The 13,942-nt window shown below is 38.9% G+C and overlaps 1 protein-coding gene across 2 annotated transcripts; it reads left to right on the forward strand.

Annotated features, from left to right (window-relative positions):
- Positions 1-8,933: 8,933 nt before the first annotated feature.
- On the forward strand, positions 8,934-12,401 carry LOC139583204 (H2.0-like homeobox protein). Of its 2 annotated transcripts, XM_071414036.1 has the most exons (4): positions 8,974-9,557; positions 10,181-10,357; positions 10,646-10,830; positions 11,676-12,401. In XM_071414036.1, the coding sequence occupies exons 1-4, from the start codon at positions 9,122-9,124 to the stop codon at positions 11,988-11,990; spliced, it is 1,113 nt and encodes a 370-aa protein (XP_071270137.1). In that variant the 5' UTR covers positions 8,974-9,121; the 3' UTR covers positions 11,991-12,401. The 2 variants fall into 2 exon arrangements, with proteins under 2 accessions (XP_071270138.1, XP_071270137.1); XM_071414037.1 differs by lacking the exon at positions 10,181-10,357 and having other exon boundaries at positions 8,934-9,557.
- Positions 12,402-13,942: the final 1,541 nt, after the last annotated feature.

Raw genomic sequence — 13,942 nt, forward strand, 5'->3', positions numbered from 1 at the left:
GACTTCCATGAAATGCGTTTATTAAAAGCTATTTTTTTCTCGGACCGCAAATAAGATGAGAAATTCATGCAGTGCTTTTATTATAGTGGGTATATTTTGACCCTTTATCCTTTGTCCGCGGTGACCTGCAAATCCACAATCTTCTGGCTACTTTGCCATGTAATGCTTACAAAACGAATAACAGGTTCTAAAACTGCATATCTACGGCTATGGTCTGTCCTAGGAGTGAGGGTAAACGGTAGGCATGTTCTCTGCTATCCACTTTATGTTTTAAGTATTATTTTGGGTATAGGGGAGGGGCACATGTTTTTTCAAGCGTTCATGAGGGTCAGGGGAAAAAAATATATTTCAGCGATCCAATTTTCTCTAGGTTTCCCACATTACAAAAAATGTGCAGTCTCTTACTACAGTAATTTATTTCTTTAACCTCTTGAGATGGGAAAACGTTTTTTTATGAAGTTGAACATATGCTCTTTATGCCAGAATGTTAAAATTAGGCGAAATCAAAAGTTTTAGTTGGTTGCTGATTTGGTGAAATGACCCAGGATTTCTGCATTTTGACCAAAATTCATCAGTATAATAAAGATTCTGCTATAATGGTTATTTATGATACAAAGGTTACAAACATCTGCCAAATGTATAACTTGTCCTTCCTATTTAATGTCCCCTTGAATTTCCCCTTTAAAAAATGAATATCCAAGCCAGTGCAGGTGTCCAGTTTCACCTGTCTCCTGTCATGCCAACACCGGCCACCAGCTGGAGTTCCTGTCTACCTGGCACCGTCTGCTACCAGCAAAACGTCCTCCCTAATAGTTTAGAACCTAATTGAGGCCAGAGGTTAAACGCCAGCGTATCCTCAATGCAAACCACAGGGAGCCGCAATCAACCAACTGCAGCTGGATCATCTGGAACATCCAATACAGATCAGTGATCCTGTTGTTCATGCTGTTAGATTACATTACCCCTACATGAAACTGAAAGACAATATTTCCATCAAATGTCATGGCTTAGTTGTATTATACGATGTGGCAGTCTAGTAAAAATGGATATGGTTTCAACACAATCCAAGATAAGTTTGATCTGTAAGTTCTGGAAACCATGTCCTCCACTGTGTGTCTGGTCATTCAAGCTCAAAGTTTTAATCTTAAGAATAGAAGACTAATGTTATTATGCTGGGCGATTCTGAAAAGTGAAATACGCCTATACATGCAAAAAGCTATACATACATGCATGCCTTACAAAATAAATAGCATGGGCTACCTCTTTAAACCTTGCCATTTAAATGAAACATTGAAACTGAATCCAAAGTGAGTCTCTACGGGCCAGTTTCTTTCCTTAGCAGACTGTCAAGTGGACAGCTGGATCTTTAACATTCTTTCCACAGCTGAACTTGTGCTATGAGGAAAGACAAATAGATTGCTTATTGGGATAAGAAACGGGATAAATCCCACCTGCTGTAAATTATTCACACTTGACAAGCCTGTTGTGCATTAGTTTAGGCCAGGGCTGTTCAATATTGGTCCTGGAGGGCCAAAACACTTCTGGTTTTCATTCTCTCCTTCTAATCAGCGACTGATTCAGGTGAGTGCAATTAACTACCAAGTAGAAACAAAACTCAGAAGTGTTTCGGCCATCCAGGACCAGAATTGAACAGCGCTGGTTTCAGTGGAGAAGCGCTTTGTCCACAATACGCTCAACGTGCCTGGATTTGATGATCTACATCGACATTTTAGGAGAAAAACCCGGGTCACCTCCCCGAAGCTGTCTCACACTCAATGCACTAAATATAGCCCAATGTGTAGTAATAGTTAGTGCTAACCGGGATCCAACCTTAATGGTTAGTGCTATGCGGGATCCTTGGGACGTCCCTACCCTAAATCCTAACCTTATCCACTACCCTAACCATAACCCTTACATTAAACCATTTTAAATTAAACGTCAGAGTTGAGAAGTCCAAAGGATTGCGGACCAACGTGTAATCCGAATTGAGACATTGTTGGGAAGCGCATTGATGGTTAAGACAAAAAGAGAATGTTTTTCTGCACATAACCAGGGGTGCAACCTTCACTGGGGACTGGGTGGACATGTCCCTCCCACATTCTGAAATGGCGTTTTTATCCCCCCCAGTTTTATCAGTGGAATGTGATACAAACTAACGGTGTGCTTTAGGATCATGCGGGCACCTCCGAGCGGTCGGGTAGGCTGTTTGGAGTGTTTATCTGACAAAAAATAAATCAATCAAAAAGTGTGTCCCCCACACTTCTAAAACCAAAGTTGCGCCCCTGCACATAACTGATCCGAGGTCAACAGATGTTAATACATCGCCATGAGCATCTGACAGACATTTTTTCATGTTGTCTGTTTTTTATCTGCAATATTCTAGTCGCTCATAGCTTACCATAATGCCGAGACTGTATGTCTCTGTCTACACAGGCAGCCCAATTTTTATTTTACTAGGCAAGTCAGTTAAGAACAAAGTCTTATTTACAATGACCGCCTAGGAACAGTGGGTTAACTGCCTTGTTCAGGGGCAGAACAACAGTTACTGACCCAATGCTCTAACCTGCAGCCCAAATTCTGATATTTTTTTCCACAAATTGGTCTTTTGACCAATCACATCAGATCTTTTCACATCAGATACTTTTCAGAGCTGATCTGAAAAATACATCAGAATTGGTCTGCCTGTGTAAACACAGTCTATTTAGCTCAAATTATAATTTCCATGTTTAAAATGGCAGGTTGTTTCTAAGAACCACCACTAGATGACAGCATTTTGTTAAAGTTGACCTGTGTATTGAGAGTTTATTTGGCTATAATAAGGACCCCAAATAAGGACCTGCACGAGGACTAGAATCTCTGATCACATAAAACGACAGTCGAAAAAATGTATCCGATTTTAAGAATGACGTTAGAATATAGGCTATCATTTAAAGGCCAACTGTAGCCCGGTTGCCGTCTCTTTTCAGTTATTGCATTCCACTCCTTATCACTCCTGTTATATGCCAAAGATTTCAGTGGAATGTTACCTAAAAAAGACTGGTACCCAGACTAGGCCAACTGTAACCTGATTGGTGAATCAATAGTATGGTGTTTGATTAAGGAGAGGAGCTGTGATGAAATGAGCAGCTTAACTGGTAATGTAGGCCAGCCTAAAGAATGTAGAAATAGGGTATCCTATCATGACCAGGTAAGCTAGTCCTACACAGCAACACTGCACCTTATACATTTTAATAAAGGCAATGTCTACAACAAAGGGTTTGTTAGCTAATATCATTTTGTAAATGTGTTTGTGTGCCTGAAATCGCTTGATAGGTAAATTTCACCCAAAAGCCCTGGGTAGCCTACAACTTGATAAGGCTACATTTAATAACCCTTCTTTATTAACAGTAGCCTGTCGAGATAAGCAATAGACAAACGTAATAACAATATAATCACCTTCAGTTATTAATTAATGATTTAGCAGGAATAAATACAATTAGGATACGATATTCACAAGCAACTATAGTTGGCATGACAGACAAATAGCCAAATAGCTTCACGTGCTTCCAAAGTAACTTAATTTCATCATTAAAAAAATGAGGCTACTGTATCTGTATTGTCTATTATCTGATGACCTTTAGGCTGACATGATGAAATATATATTTTTAAATGCATTAGCCTACATTAAAACTGTACATGAAATAGGGCGCTTGGGATAGTGTGGAAAAGCTATTATTGGTGTATTTTTTAACCACATGTATATGGATGCCTCGGGACCTGTGCTCCTTGGGGTGTGATCTTTATAAGTGAAAGTGCATTGTTGTCCTGGGGGAGGAAGTGCTGTAGGCTAATTGTGGCTGTCCAGGTGTCCATAATGAAAACTGCACAAAGACAAGGAATACGGATTTATTAGAGAAAATATTATTGCCACCCAAAGATGGATATGATATTTACAAAACGTTAGGATAATATATAGGCCTGTGGCCTATAACAAAAATGTGAACTTGTCTTGCTCTCAAAATGAATAAGACTATTCATATTTTTGTTAGGCTACTTTATATATTTCGATGGTGTACATTTTGATTTATGTCAAATCAATTCAATGACAAGGCATTGAAATAGATTTTGACGCATAGTATTCCCACATACTACCCAGATTCGCGATGAAGACTCGGGAAATTAAATATAATAACTATTATGACTGTTCAATGTATGTTATTGTCTCATTTTGGCATTGCTAAGACGATGTTTCTGGTTTAATGACAAGTCCTATACATTCGTAATTTTGACAGCTGTACTTTCAGGGAGAGGTAATAAAACACGGTCTGTTTGGACAGCTCTGGAGCGTTGACAAAACTGGAATCCATCAAGATGATACTTGGGGTGTGAAATGTCGCTCTGCAAGAACACGCCCGATCATAACCTTGATTTAATTGTTTTGTTAACGGCCATAAATCAGGTAGAGAACATTATGGCTGATGTGGACTATAACAATACTTTTCAGAAGTTAAAATAAGGCTGTGTAATATTCTAGGCCTATTGAACGTTATTCAGCTCTAGTAGGCCAACTCTGGGAAGTAGAGGTGCTAAGGGTGCTGCAGCACCCCCTCGCAATTGTTTCCACAGCGGCTTGTTATTACAACAATTTTACAGTGTGTGACATTGTTACAGATCTATCGCCTCGGCCCTTAGAGAGGCTCTGCTTTACCTCAATGGTGAAGGGTTGCGCTAAATACATGCAAAATTGATCACTCTAGCACACAGTCGCAGACAATACTTAAAGAGAGCCTATAACTTTAGTTTTTTTGGCCCACGGGGTTGCCAAGTGACCTGGGCCATCGGTCACATGGGCGTCATTACACAGAGTGCGCACTGTTCCTCGAATCTTCTCGGCCTCATGGGATGCCTGCCAGGACACTGGGAGAGAAAAATAAGTAATGGTTTGTTATGATGACCTTTTACGTTTCCATTAGTCTCCTCTCTTATTTAGCGCTGTAACCCCGGAGTACTCAGCAAATGTGATTTAACCCTGTGTACATTGACCCAGCGAGTAATCAGAAGGCCCTAAATGCACCAGTCACAAGAGGCGAAGAGGGGAGCGACTTTAATCTGCAACGGGGCTGTTTTTATGTAAACACAGAGGTTGTTAATGTACAGACACTGGGACACCATCATATTTAAAAGCTTCCATTAAATAAGCCCTTCGATTGTTTAAACGACAGGGCAGACTGAGGCGAGTGTAGTTAGTCTACCACTCCTAATGTCCATCTAATGACCACGTAATGTTTTATCTATACTCTTCTGTGGGGCAAAGGTACGAGAACAGTATAATTATATGACCACAAATGGAGAAAATAAGAAAAAAAAATCGCCCACACTGTAGCCTTTCAGGATCTTCCGTTTCAATTATGTGATTTTAATTATGATTTTAATTCTGGTTAATTATTTTTATTTGAGTTTAATATGGCCTAAAACCACAATAACTGTGGAGACTAGGCTACATTCAGGTTTGGTTGTTGGCATTATAAATCTGTATGTTTCTGTTGGAGTGGTAAGTATAGGGTTTTGCTCTCTTTTTTCTCAAAGAGATGGGGAAAGAAAAACATTAGACAATTATATTTAATTGGGAGGAGTAAGTTGAAATACAACTAGCCCTACTAACTTTGAAAAGTCATTATATATGGATTTAATCAAATGTGTTTGTGACTTACTCATTAGCTAAATATACTAGGGATATAGATCACTTCCCCATTTGGATTGGAACAAGGGGGCATTTATGAGTCACTTGTCTGGGGTGGACATATTCAGAGACAATCACTGTTATAGCCTGTGATGAAGTTTGTGGAGTTAAATTGAATGGCCATATGAGTGGAACTCTCCGGATGGTGATTGCTGGCCTGAAGGGTAGGGGAAAATCCATGAGGTTTCCATATTTTCCCATGATCAGTGGTGGAAGATAAGGATATTTAGATTTAGATTTTTATGTTTCCTGCGTGATGAGTCCTGTCTCCACTGATTGGCAGCTGGGCTATAGCTCCTCTCCTCTTGGCTGGCCCTAGCAACAGACCAACACTAATAGGCCTCCAAATATCCGGCAACAAAAACAAACAGCCTAAGTCTCCGAAAGGGTCCTGATGCATTTAGGTGATTTTTCAATCACAAATAAAGGAATACATTAAGAGCTCTCTCCTAAGATTCAAAACCTGGATAATATGGTCCGTGTCCTAATGTGGCCTACTGAGGCCTATAGGGATATATTTTATGTGCTAGCCTGGTGTCCCAACCCTCTGTCAAAGAGGTCATGGGAATACTCATATGGACCAACACAGACATAACACAGACAATTGATGTTTGTTGAACCAGTGGGCGGACAGACACCCTGAAACAATCCTCAAAAACATCTATACCTTTTCACGTGATGGAGAGCCCATTTCCCTCATAACATGGGGGCCTATTAAACAGAACTGATTAAAATATGAATACATATAATAAAAGCCACATTTGGGGTTACAAACGGGACAATCCTGTTTTCAATTGAAGTTGGATAACTCCCTTAACATTTATTTATTTTTTGCTTTGAAAATAATGGCACTATGCCATACAGAAGGCCGTGTACAATGGCACAGGTCCCATTAAATCTACGACAGTTCCTTCCTGAGACAAACATTGCCAGAAATAGTCATCTTGGCCTGGGTCGATGTTTTACCAGAGTAGAGTAATAATTCTCAGTGTCGTAATGGAAATGATTTAATTGACTCCCAAAATCTGATCCGAGAGAGTTGTTAGATGAGGCGCTCAATCAGCCTTCCTGAGCTAGGATAAGGCTTCCTGAAAAATACACACTGAGAAATCAACTGACAACAATGGGCTTGAAGTCAGCTGTAGCTGTCAAACTTATATATATTTTTTTATCTGCCACTGTTCATGCATGGTTTGACATTTTCTTTTTCAACGTGCTTATACAGTTGCCTTAGGAAGTTCTGATAGCCTCAATCAACATTTCCAGGATAAAGTATAATACAAAGCACTTTTAAATGGACTATGTGTAGCTATTACAATGGTATTGGTGTTTAAACACCAACCTGCATTGATATAATTGAAAACTAAAGGCAAATAAACAATTTTATCAGAGCTGAAACAATAACTGTAGGCCTTTGTCACATGGGTCATACTTTCATTTTCAACTGGACAAACCTGACATTCACTCACTATGAAATAATTTCCTAAATTAAATGGCACTATTTTACTGACTTACTGACGTTCTTGAGTGTCAAGACTCCAGTGCCTTGACATGTTTTAGTGTGCATGTTTTAATGCTTCCCTCTGAAGGCTCATCGGCACCTGAAATAACTTAGGCGTGCTAACCCTTTGTGCCTCTGCTACATCCTTTTCCCTGGATTGTTTTGACTGCATGATCGGGGGCAAACGTTAGCCTACATTTAATTTCTAATTTGAACCCGGAAAAGTGTCATCCGAAAACACCACGATAGCAGGCAGTCAGGGTCATAGACCCTGCCGGCAATGAATCAAGTCTAATGAATGCAGTAATGACAATGGGTTTTAAACAGTGCATGGGCCTATATCCGTGGCGTGGGAATTTGGGAACGTGTACCTGCACGATACAAACTCGTCTCCATGTCAGACATGCACGCATGCAGGCACGCAGGCAAACAAACACACACACGCACACTACTTTCTCAATTTTAGAGGAGTGTATGAGAATGTAAGCATGTTAGAGATTCGGTTTGATTAAAAAACAACAACAATATTCCATGAGTAAACGATTTGATATTATTATAAAAAGTAAAGCATGTGTTTATTCATTATTATCAATATGGATATGATTGTACTTGTATTATTATAATTATGCTGATTATGATTGTGATTATTTTTATATTATTATCCATATAAAATGACAAAAAAAGTATAGTAATCCTGCTTACAATAATACTTAAAAAATACAATTTACCCTTACATATTTGTCATTGTTATAATAATCAGTCCCCCATTATGTTCGTTACCCGGTGAAGTATTGCCTCTGAAGTTAATTTTGTTTTCGTTTAAGAGGGGAATAGATTTCCTCTGTTTATTATGAGCATAGGGACGGATTTGCGTCACCATGCAACTTGCAGGTCGAGATAAAGTTGCACAAATATTGAAAAAAGGAAGTTCTAACAGTAATTATAAAGTTTCCCCCTCTACTAAGGAAGAAATAAGGATTGCTGCTGTATCCTAAAATAGTTAAACATGTTCTATTTTGAGACAAATCTAACAGGCATATCTGCTCATTTCGCACGAATCACAGCCCATAAAAAACAGAGTCATCTGAATCTAATAGAAACTATAGTTTCCTGCACTCGGCGCTGCATATACCATGTAGATCGTGGTACTTCACTTGTATTAGCTTGTAACCTAAATGTATGATCTTCGATTGATGATATTGTCAGAAATTAAACATGGCACAAAAATATGAAATCTTTGTCAAATGCAATCTTCAACATTGTCCGTCTTTACTTTTTGTAGCCTAAATCGTTTAATTGGCAGTTGTTTTGCCATTTGAGCGACAAACAGAAAATATGAAAATGTGATTCCACTTGTACAGCCTAATAATTTTTGTATCAACATAAAAAAAAAAAAGTATTTAGAAACAAATAAAGCTGAATGCCTAAAAGCCGAGTGCAAGGATAGACGTAATTACATTATTCGACATGTTTACATGTTCATCTTGCAGAAGACGTTTGCCCTTGCATTTATTGTTGTCGTTGCTGCATGCCATCCATGATGAACAAGATAGTGACGGAGATGATGTTGTTGTCTGTGACTGCCGTTGAAAGTGTTTATGAAGATATTCAATATATGGTCATTAGCTCCACTTAACTCTGCACATTTCCATCACAAGGGCGTGTTTGGGTGTCGAAACCATACTTCTATTGGCTAGAAAGCAACCAATCCGTGTCAGAGGAAAAACTTCAACGTTGAAGTACTTAGACCAAAGACTAACATGTCAGAGTTGTGTGAGAGATTTCTTGCACTTACACAAAGACGGCAGCCTTTCTGACTACAGTTAACTCAACGTTACATGCCGAATTTATTGTTGTATCATCGTTTGTGATCAACCGAGGGGCAACATTACGAGTTCAGGATGTATACGGCAGGACTCAATCCGTTTTACGCATCAAATTTTAGTCTTTGGTCTGCGTATTGCGCGGGTGGTTTCGCTGTGGATACAATGAAGAAGCCCTCATTTTGCATTGCTGACATTTTGCAGGTTGGGGATGCCGAGAACATCCCGGAATCTTCGGCCCTCATGGCTCATATGGGACACCGTTCTCAGGTCCACACCTCTGGATCTCCGTTGCGTCCTTTCCCGGTGGGGCCAGAACAGTCGGTCTATGGTGGGAGACTGAACCCCGGGTCTCCATATCACAGGCACGGAATACACGTAACGTCTGTATCTAGAACGAGTTTTAATTCCCAACAAGCTCCTCCACCATCAAGCAAGGACCTCAAGTTCGGAATCGATCGGATTTTGTCAACAGACTTCGACCCAAAAACAAAAGACATATTGTCTTTAAGAGGTAACCTTTTAAATGAACTTTCATACCGTTGTCAACATGAATTCTCTAAAATAACTATTTATAGGCCTACATCAAGATGATCTTACTGCAATAGAAAGCATTCAAGAATGCCATCATGTTGTAAAGGCACTTTTTATTTTTATAATGCGGCTGTATTGACTTAATTAAAGGCTACGTTTATAAATTACTGACCTCGAAGACACCTAAACCACAGTGGCTACATCATGCATTTTATTATTTACGCACACAAAACCTCTATATGAACATCCAAACTGCCACAGTTGCCTCACTATAAAACTAGGTATTATTTAGCTTGGGACGGCAGATAGCCTAGTGGTTAGAGTGTTGGTCCACTAACCGAAAGGTTGCTAGATTGAATCCCCCCGCTGACAAGGTAAACATCTGTCGTTCAGCCCCTGATCAGGGCATTTAATCCACTGGTCCTAAGCCGTCATTGTGAATAAGAATTTGTTCTTAAATGACTTGCCTAGTTAAATAAAGGTTTAAACATTCAGACTCGCACACCAAAGTCATTTTTAGGTGAAAAGTTTTACCGTTGACAAATGCTCGTATATCATACGTTGCGGTAATTTCTTACTTATTTATCTCTCGCCCTGTGACAGATCTCACGTCCATTGTTAGCTCGAATCGTCAGTCAGGGATCCACATGCCCGTGCAGCCCTCGGCGAACCAGTACTTCGCATCCATAGACCCAGCGATGAGCGACACGTCCTCCATGATGAGCTCACTAAACGGCGCCAGGCATTCAGGGCAGCATCAGTTTCAGGACACCTTCCCAGGTAGTGTAGCCGTCAGCACATAGGCTACATAGGGACTTTTTCCGCACACATGGCATTTAAGGACTCAAACAATATTTGTACATAGCTGTTATTATTCAGACTTTGCTCAGTGTTTTTAAACCATAGGCCTATCTTCTGTTGATCGTGTTTTTCAAGTGAATATAATTTGGCATGTTTGATGACGTGACACCACTTTTCTAGGATATCCAACTATAGTTTACCAGTGCACTTTGAAATTTGAACGAATAAATAACATTGCTCAACCTTTATGTCCCTTTATTTATACAGGTCCGTATGCTGTCCTCACAAAAGACACGATACCACAGACATACAAAAGGAAGAGGTCCTGGTCGCGAGCGGTCTTCTCCAACCTGCAAAGAAAAGGACTTGAGAAACGATTCGAAATACAGAAATACGTCACCAAACCCGACAGAAAACAACTGGCTGCAATGCTTGGCCTAACAGATGCACAGGTACGTTACTTGCATCACGTTGTAGCCTATAGTACCCAATTTTATGGACATTGTATTATGGACTATATTTTAAGAATCCTTTCTTCTTGAGATGGAAAGACATATGCCTAATAGTGTAATATATATATTCAATAAGTTTAGCTGAAGCGTTAAAGATTGCGCGATAGAAATATACCCTAAAAGTAATTTGCACTGAGCCGACATATGGAGCGTTTACCGTGAATGCAGTCTCCGCTAAATCATGAACATTGTCTTAAAATTTCAAGAATGCTGTAACGCTGAACTTTCGCGATACGGATTGAATAGAGCCCTGGTGTTGTTAAGACAGGAAGCCGCCACTCAGGGGACACACCCGGTAATATATCCTAGTAGGCAACTGTAGAATTGCGCAATCGAGAACTTTTAGGGAAATGAAAGTCGATTACAACGAATTATTGCAAATGGAGAAAGGTCATAATCTTACGTAACTCCATTGGGTTAAGGAATACACATAATACTAGCCTATAGCCCAGCTGATGTGTTAATAGCAATTTGTTTTTGTTGGCTATAGGCCCACATTTACGCAAAGTATGCCCACCTTTACCCACACTGTTGTTTTATTCTGCATTAACTTTATTGTAGCCTACCTAGGCTACTGTCAAGTTATTCATTATGAAATGTAGGCTATGATTTCCGTATCAATACGGTTTTGTTGTCTTATGTAGAGACTGTCCTTTTATGCTATCAATTAGGTCTCTGGGTCATATTTCTATGGAGCAAAATTCATTGTCAACCTGTTGGCGAGTGGCCTAGGCATCAGGATCATGCTGTCGACATCTAAACGAGCTTTTGCACTTTCTCGTCAGGTCAAAGTGTGGTTCCAGAACAGGCGGATGAAGTGGAGGCATTCGAAAGAAGCCCAGGCACAGAAGGACAAGGAGAAGGAGACACTGGACAAGTCACTGACAGAGGCCGAGCCCAAAGAGCCGGAAGTGTCCGAGTGTGAGAGTGAAGCGAGCTGCGAGTCCGAATTCGAGGAAGGACAGGAGGACAAGAGTGACGTGGACATTTCTGAGCATAACAAGACTAGTGTGATCATGACCGGGGCCACCCCTGTGAGTACGGAAGAGGCAACTTCAGTCGGTGCACTCACAGAAACTGTGACATCATCACAAATGTAAATATGAGTGCAAAGTCAAACGTATTTAAAAAAAAATGTAACATTAATAATTTAATATAAATATTATTTTGATAAATTGATATACAGAGTGAAGTTTGTCTTAAAGTGGAGGGCCAGTAGGATGCCTTACTGCAGAGGCTATGGGTTATTATTATTTTTACTTTCGACTCCTTCCATCTTTCAGCTCTGTCAGTCAGTATTAGGCCATGTGCATGACTTTTTCCTCAAATTAAGGAAATATTCTGTTGTGAATTTTAATCTGAAACAGGTGTTCCGCGTTCTGAAATCCCAGAAAATGACACAATGTTAATGTAATTTACTCTGGAAGCGTTAATAAATATTGTTGTATTTTATATTTTTCAATAATTATTTGCACTGAAAATATTGTAAATAAAACATTTATTTCTTTTGATTTTCGATTAAATGTCATATGTTATATATATTATTATTAATAATATTATTATTATCTTTTAATTGCATTATTGGGCCCATTATTACTTCCTCTTTCGGGTCTAATCGAATACTGAAAACATCACTGAAGGAGAGAGAACTTCACAACTGACATGGTCTTGACTAGCCTATAGGCTAATATTCACCCCTAAACAGTTATCTGAAGTGGATAATACAATTTTATTTTCGTCATAGGCTATACATTTAAGATTGTACATTTCTTTCCTACAGTATGTACAAAGTAAGATGATGGTCATGATGATGATATAGGTTTACTATTTAATTCCTCACATCTTACATGCCAATAAAATAATATTTGAAGTCTTGGACTTCGCTGCCACGTAGGCCTTATTTCACCGTGTTAAGTGATCAGAGGGGTGGAATATATGATTATGTTTCATGCTTAAAATAATCCATAAAGCCTACCTAGTCTATCATTATATATTGCAATTATGTAATTCATAAAGTAATATTTCTATTTTTGGGAATAAGCATACAAGCTAATTATGGGTACACTCAAGCCGAAATGGAATGTGAAAACATGGTGGAGCCTGTAATAACTTATCTCAACAATTTGGTGTAAATAGATAAAACTTATCAAGGGTTTTCAAATAAGTTAGTCATACTGTCTCTCACAATTCCAACACCATCTAACCGTTTGCATTTACGAATGCAAGTTACGCAAGTCGTTTAAAAAAAATGGTAGCCTATCGATGCGTTTTCAAGGAGCAGTTTGCCTTAGTTAATTTTATTTTCAGTAGGTTACCTTGTCCTGTTACATTGATTAAATCATTCTGAGGTAAATGAAAGCGTCTAAAATAAGCTGATGGCAAAAAAAATGGTTTACACAGACAGCCCAATTCTAATAATTTTCCCACTAATTGGTATTTTGACCAATCACATCAGATCTCTCCACATCAGATCTTTTTCAGAGCTGATATGATTGGTCAAAAGTCCAATTAGTGAAACATATAGAATATATAAGCTACCTGTGTAAACGCAGCCAGTGAGTAACAGACCATTGAAGTTAGTCAGCTGAACTAATGAAGAATTAGATACGCCTTATTTAGCAGTCACTACTTGCTGAGTTCGTTGTAATCCACACAGTAATGGCATAATAACAACTTTTAATTACATTTAAAAACATGCCTATATTATTTATAGCAGGTTATGTTAAACTCCATGTAGTAAAGTAGGCCTGTAGTCTATACCCTTACTGACAGCCAATATTGTAGACCGTATTATGGACCATACAAAGTTGGTATAGGGCTTATTACCTCACTTTGTCCAGTCCCAATGAAAGTGTGAACAGAAGCATGCAGTGCCTTCAGGAAGTATTCACACCTCTTGAGTTTTTCCACCTTTTGTTGTCAACAGCCTGAATTTGAAATTGATTAAATTGAGATATTTTTGTCACTGGCCTACACACAATAACCCACAATGTCAAAGTAGAATGATGTTTTTAGATTTTTTTGCAAATTAAAACAAAATAAAAACCTGAAA

The sequence above is a fragment of the Salvelinus alpinus genome, chromosome 8, assembly GCF_045679555.1.
Source record: "Salvelinus alpinus chromosome 8, SLU_Salpinus.1, whole genome shotgun sequence".
Lineage (NCBI taxonomy): Eukaryota > Metazoa > Chordata > Actinopteri > Salmoniformes > Salmonidae > Salvelinus > Salvelinus alpinus.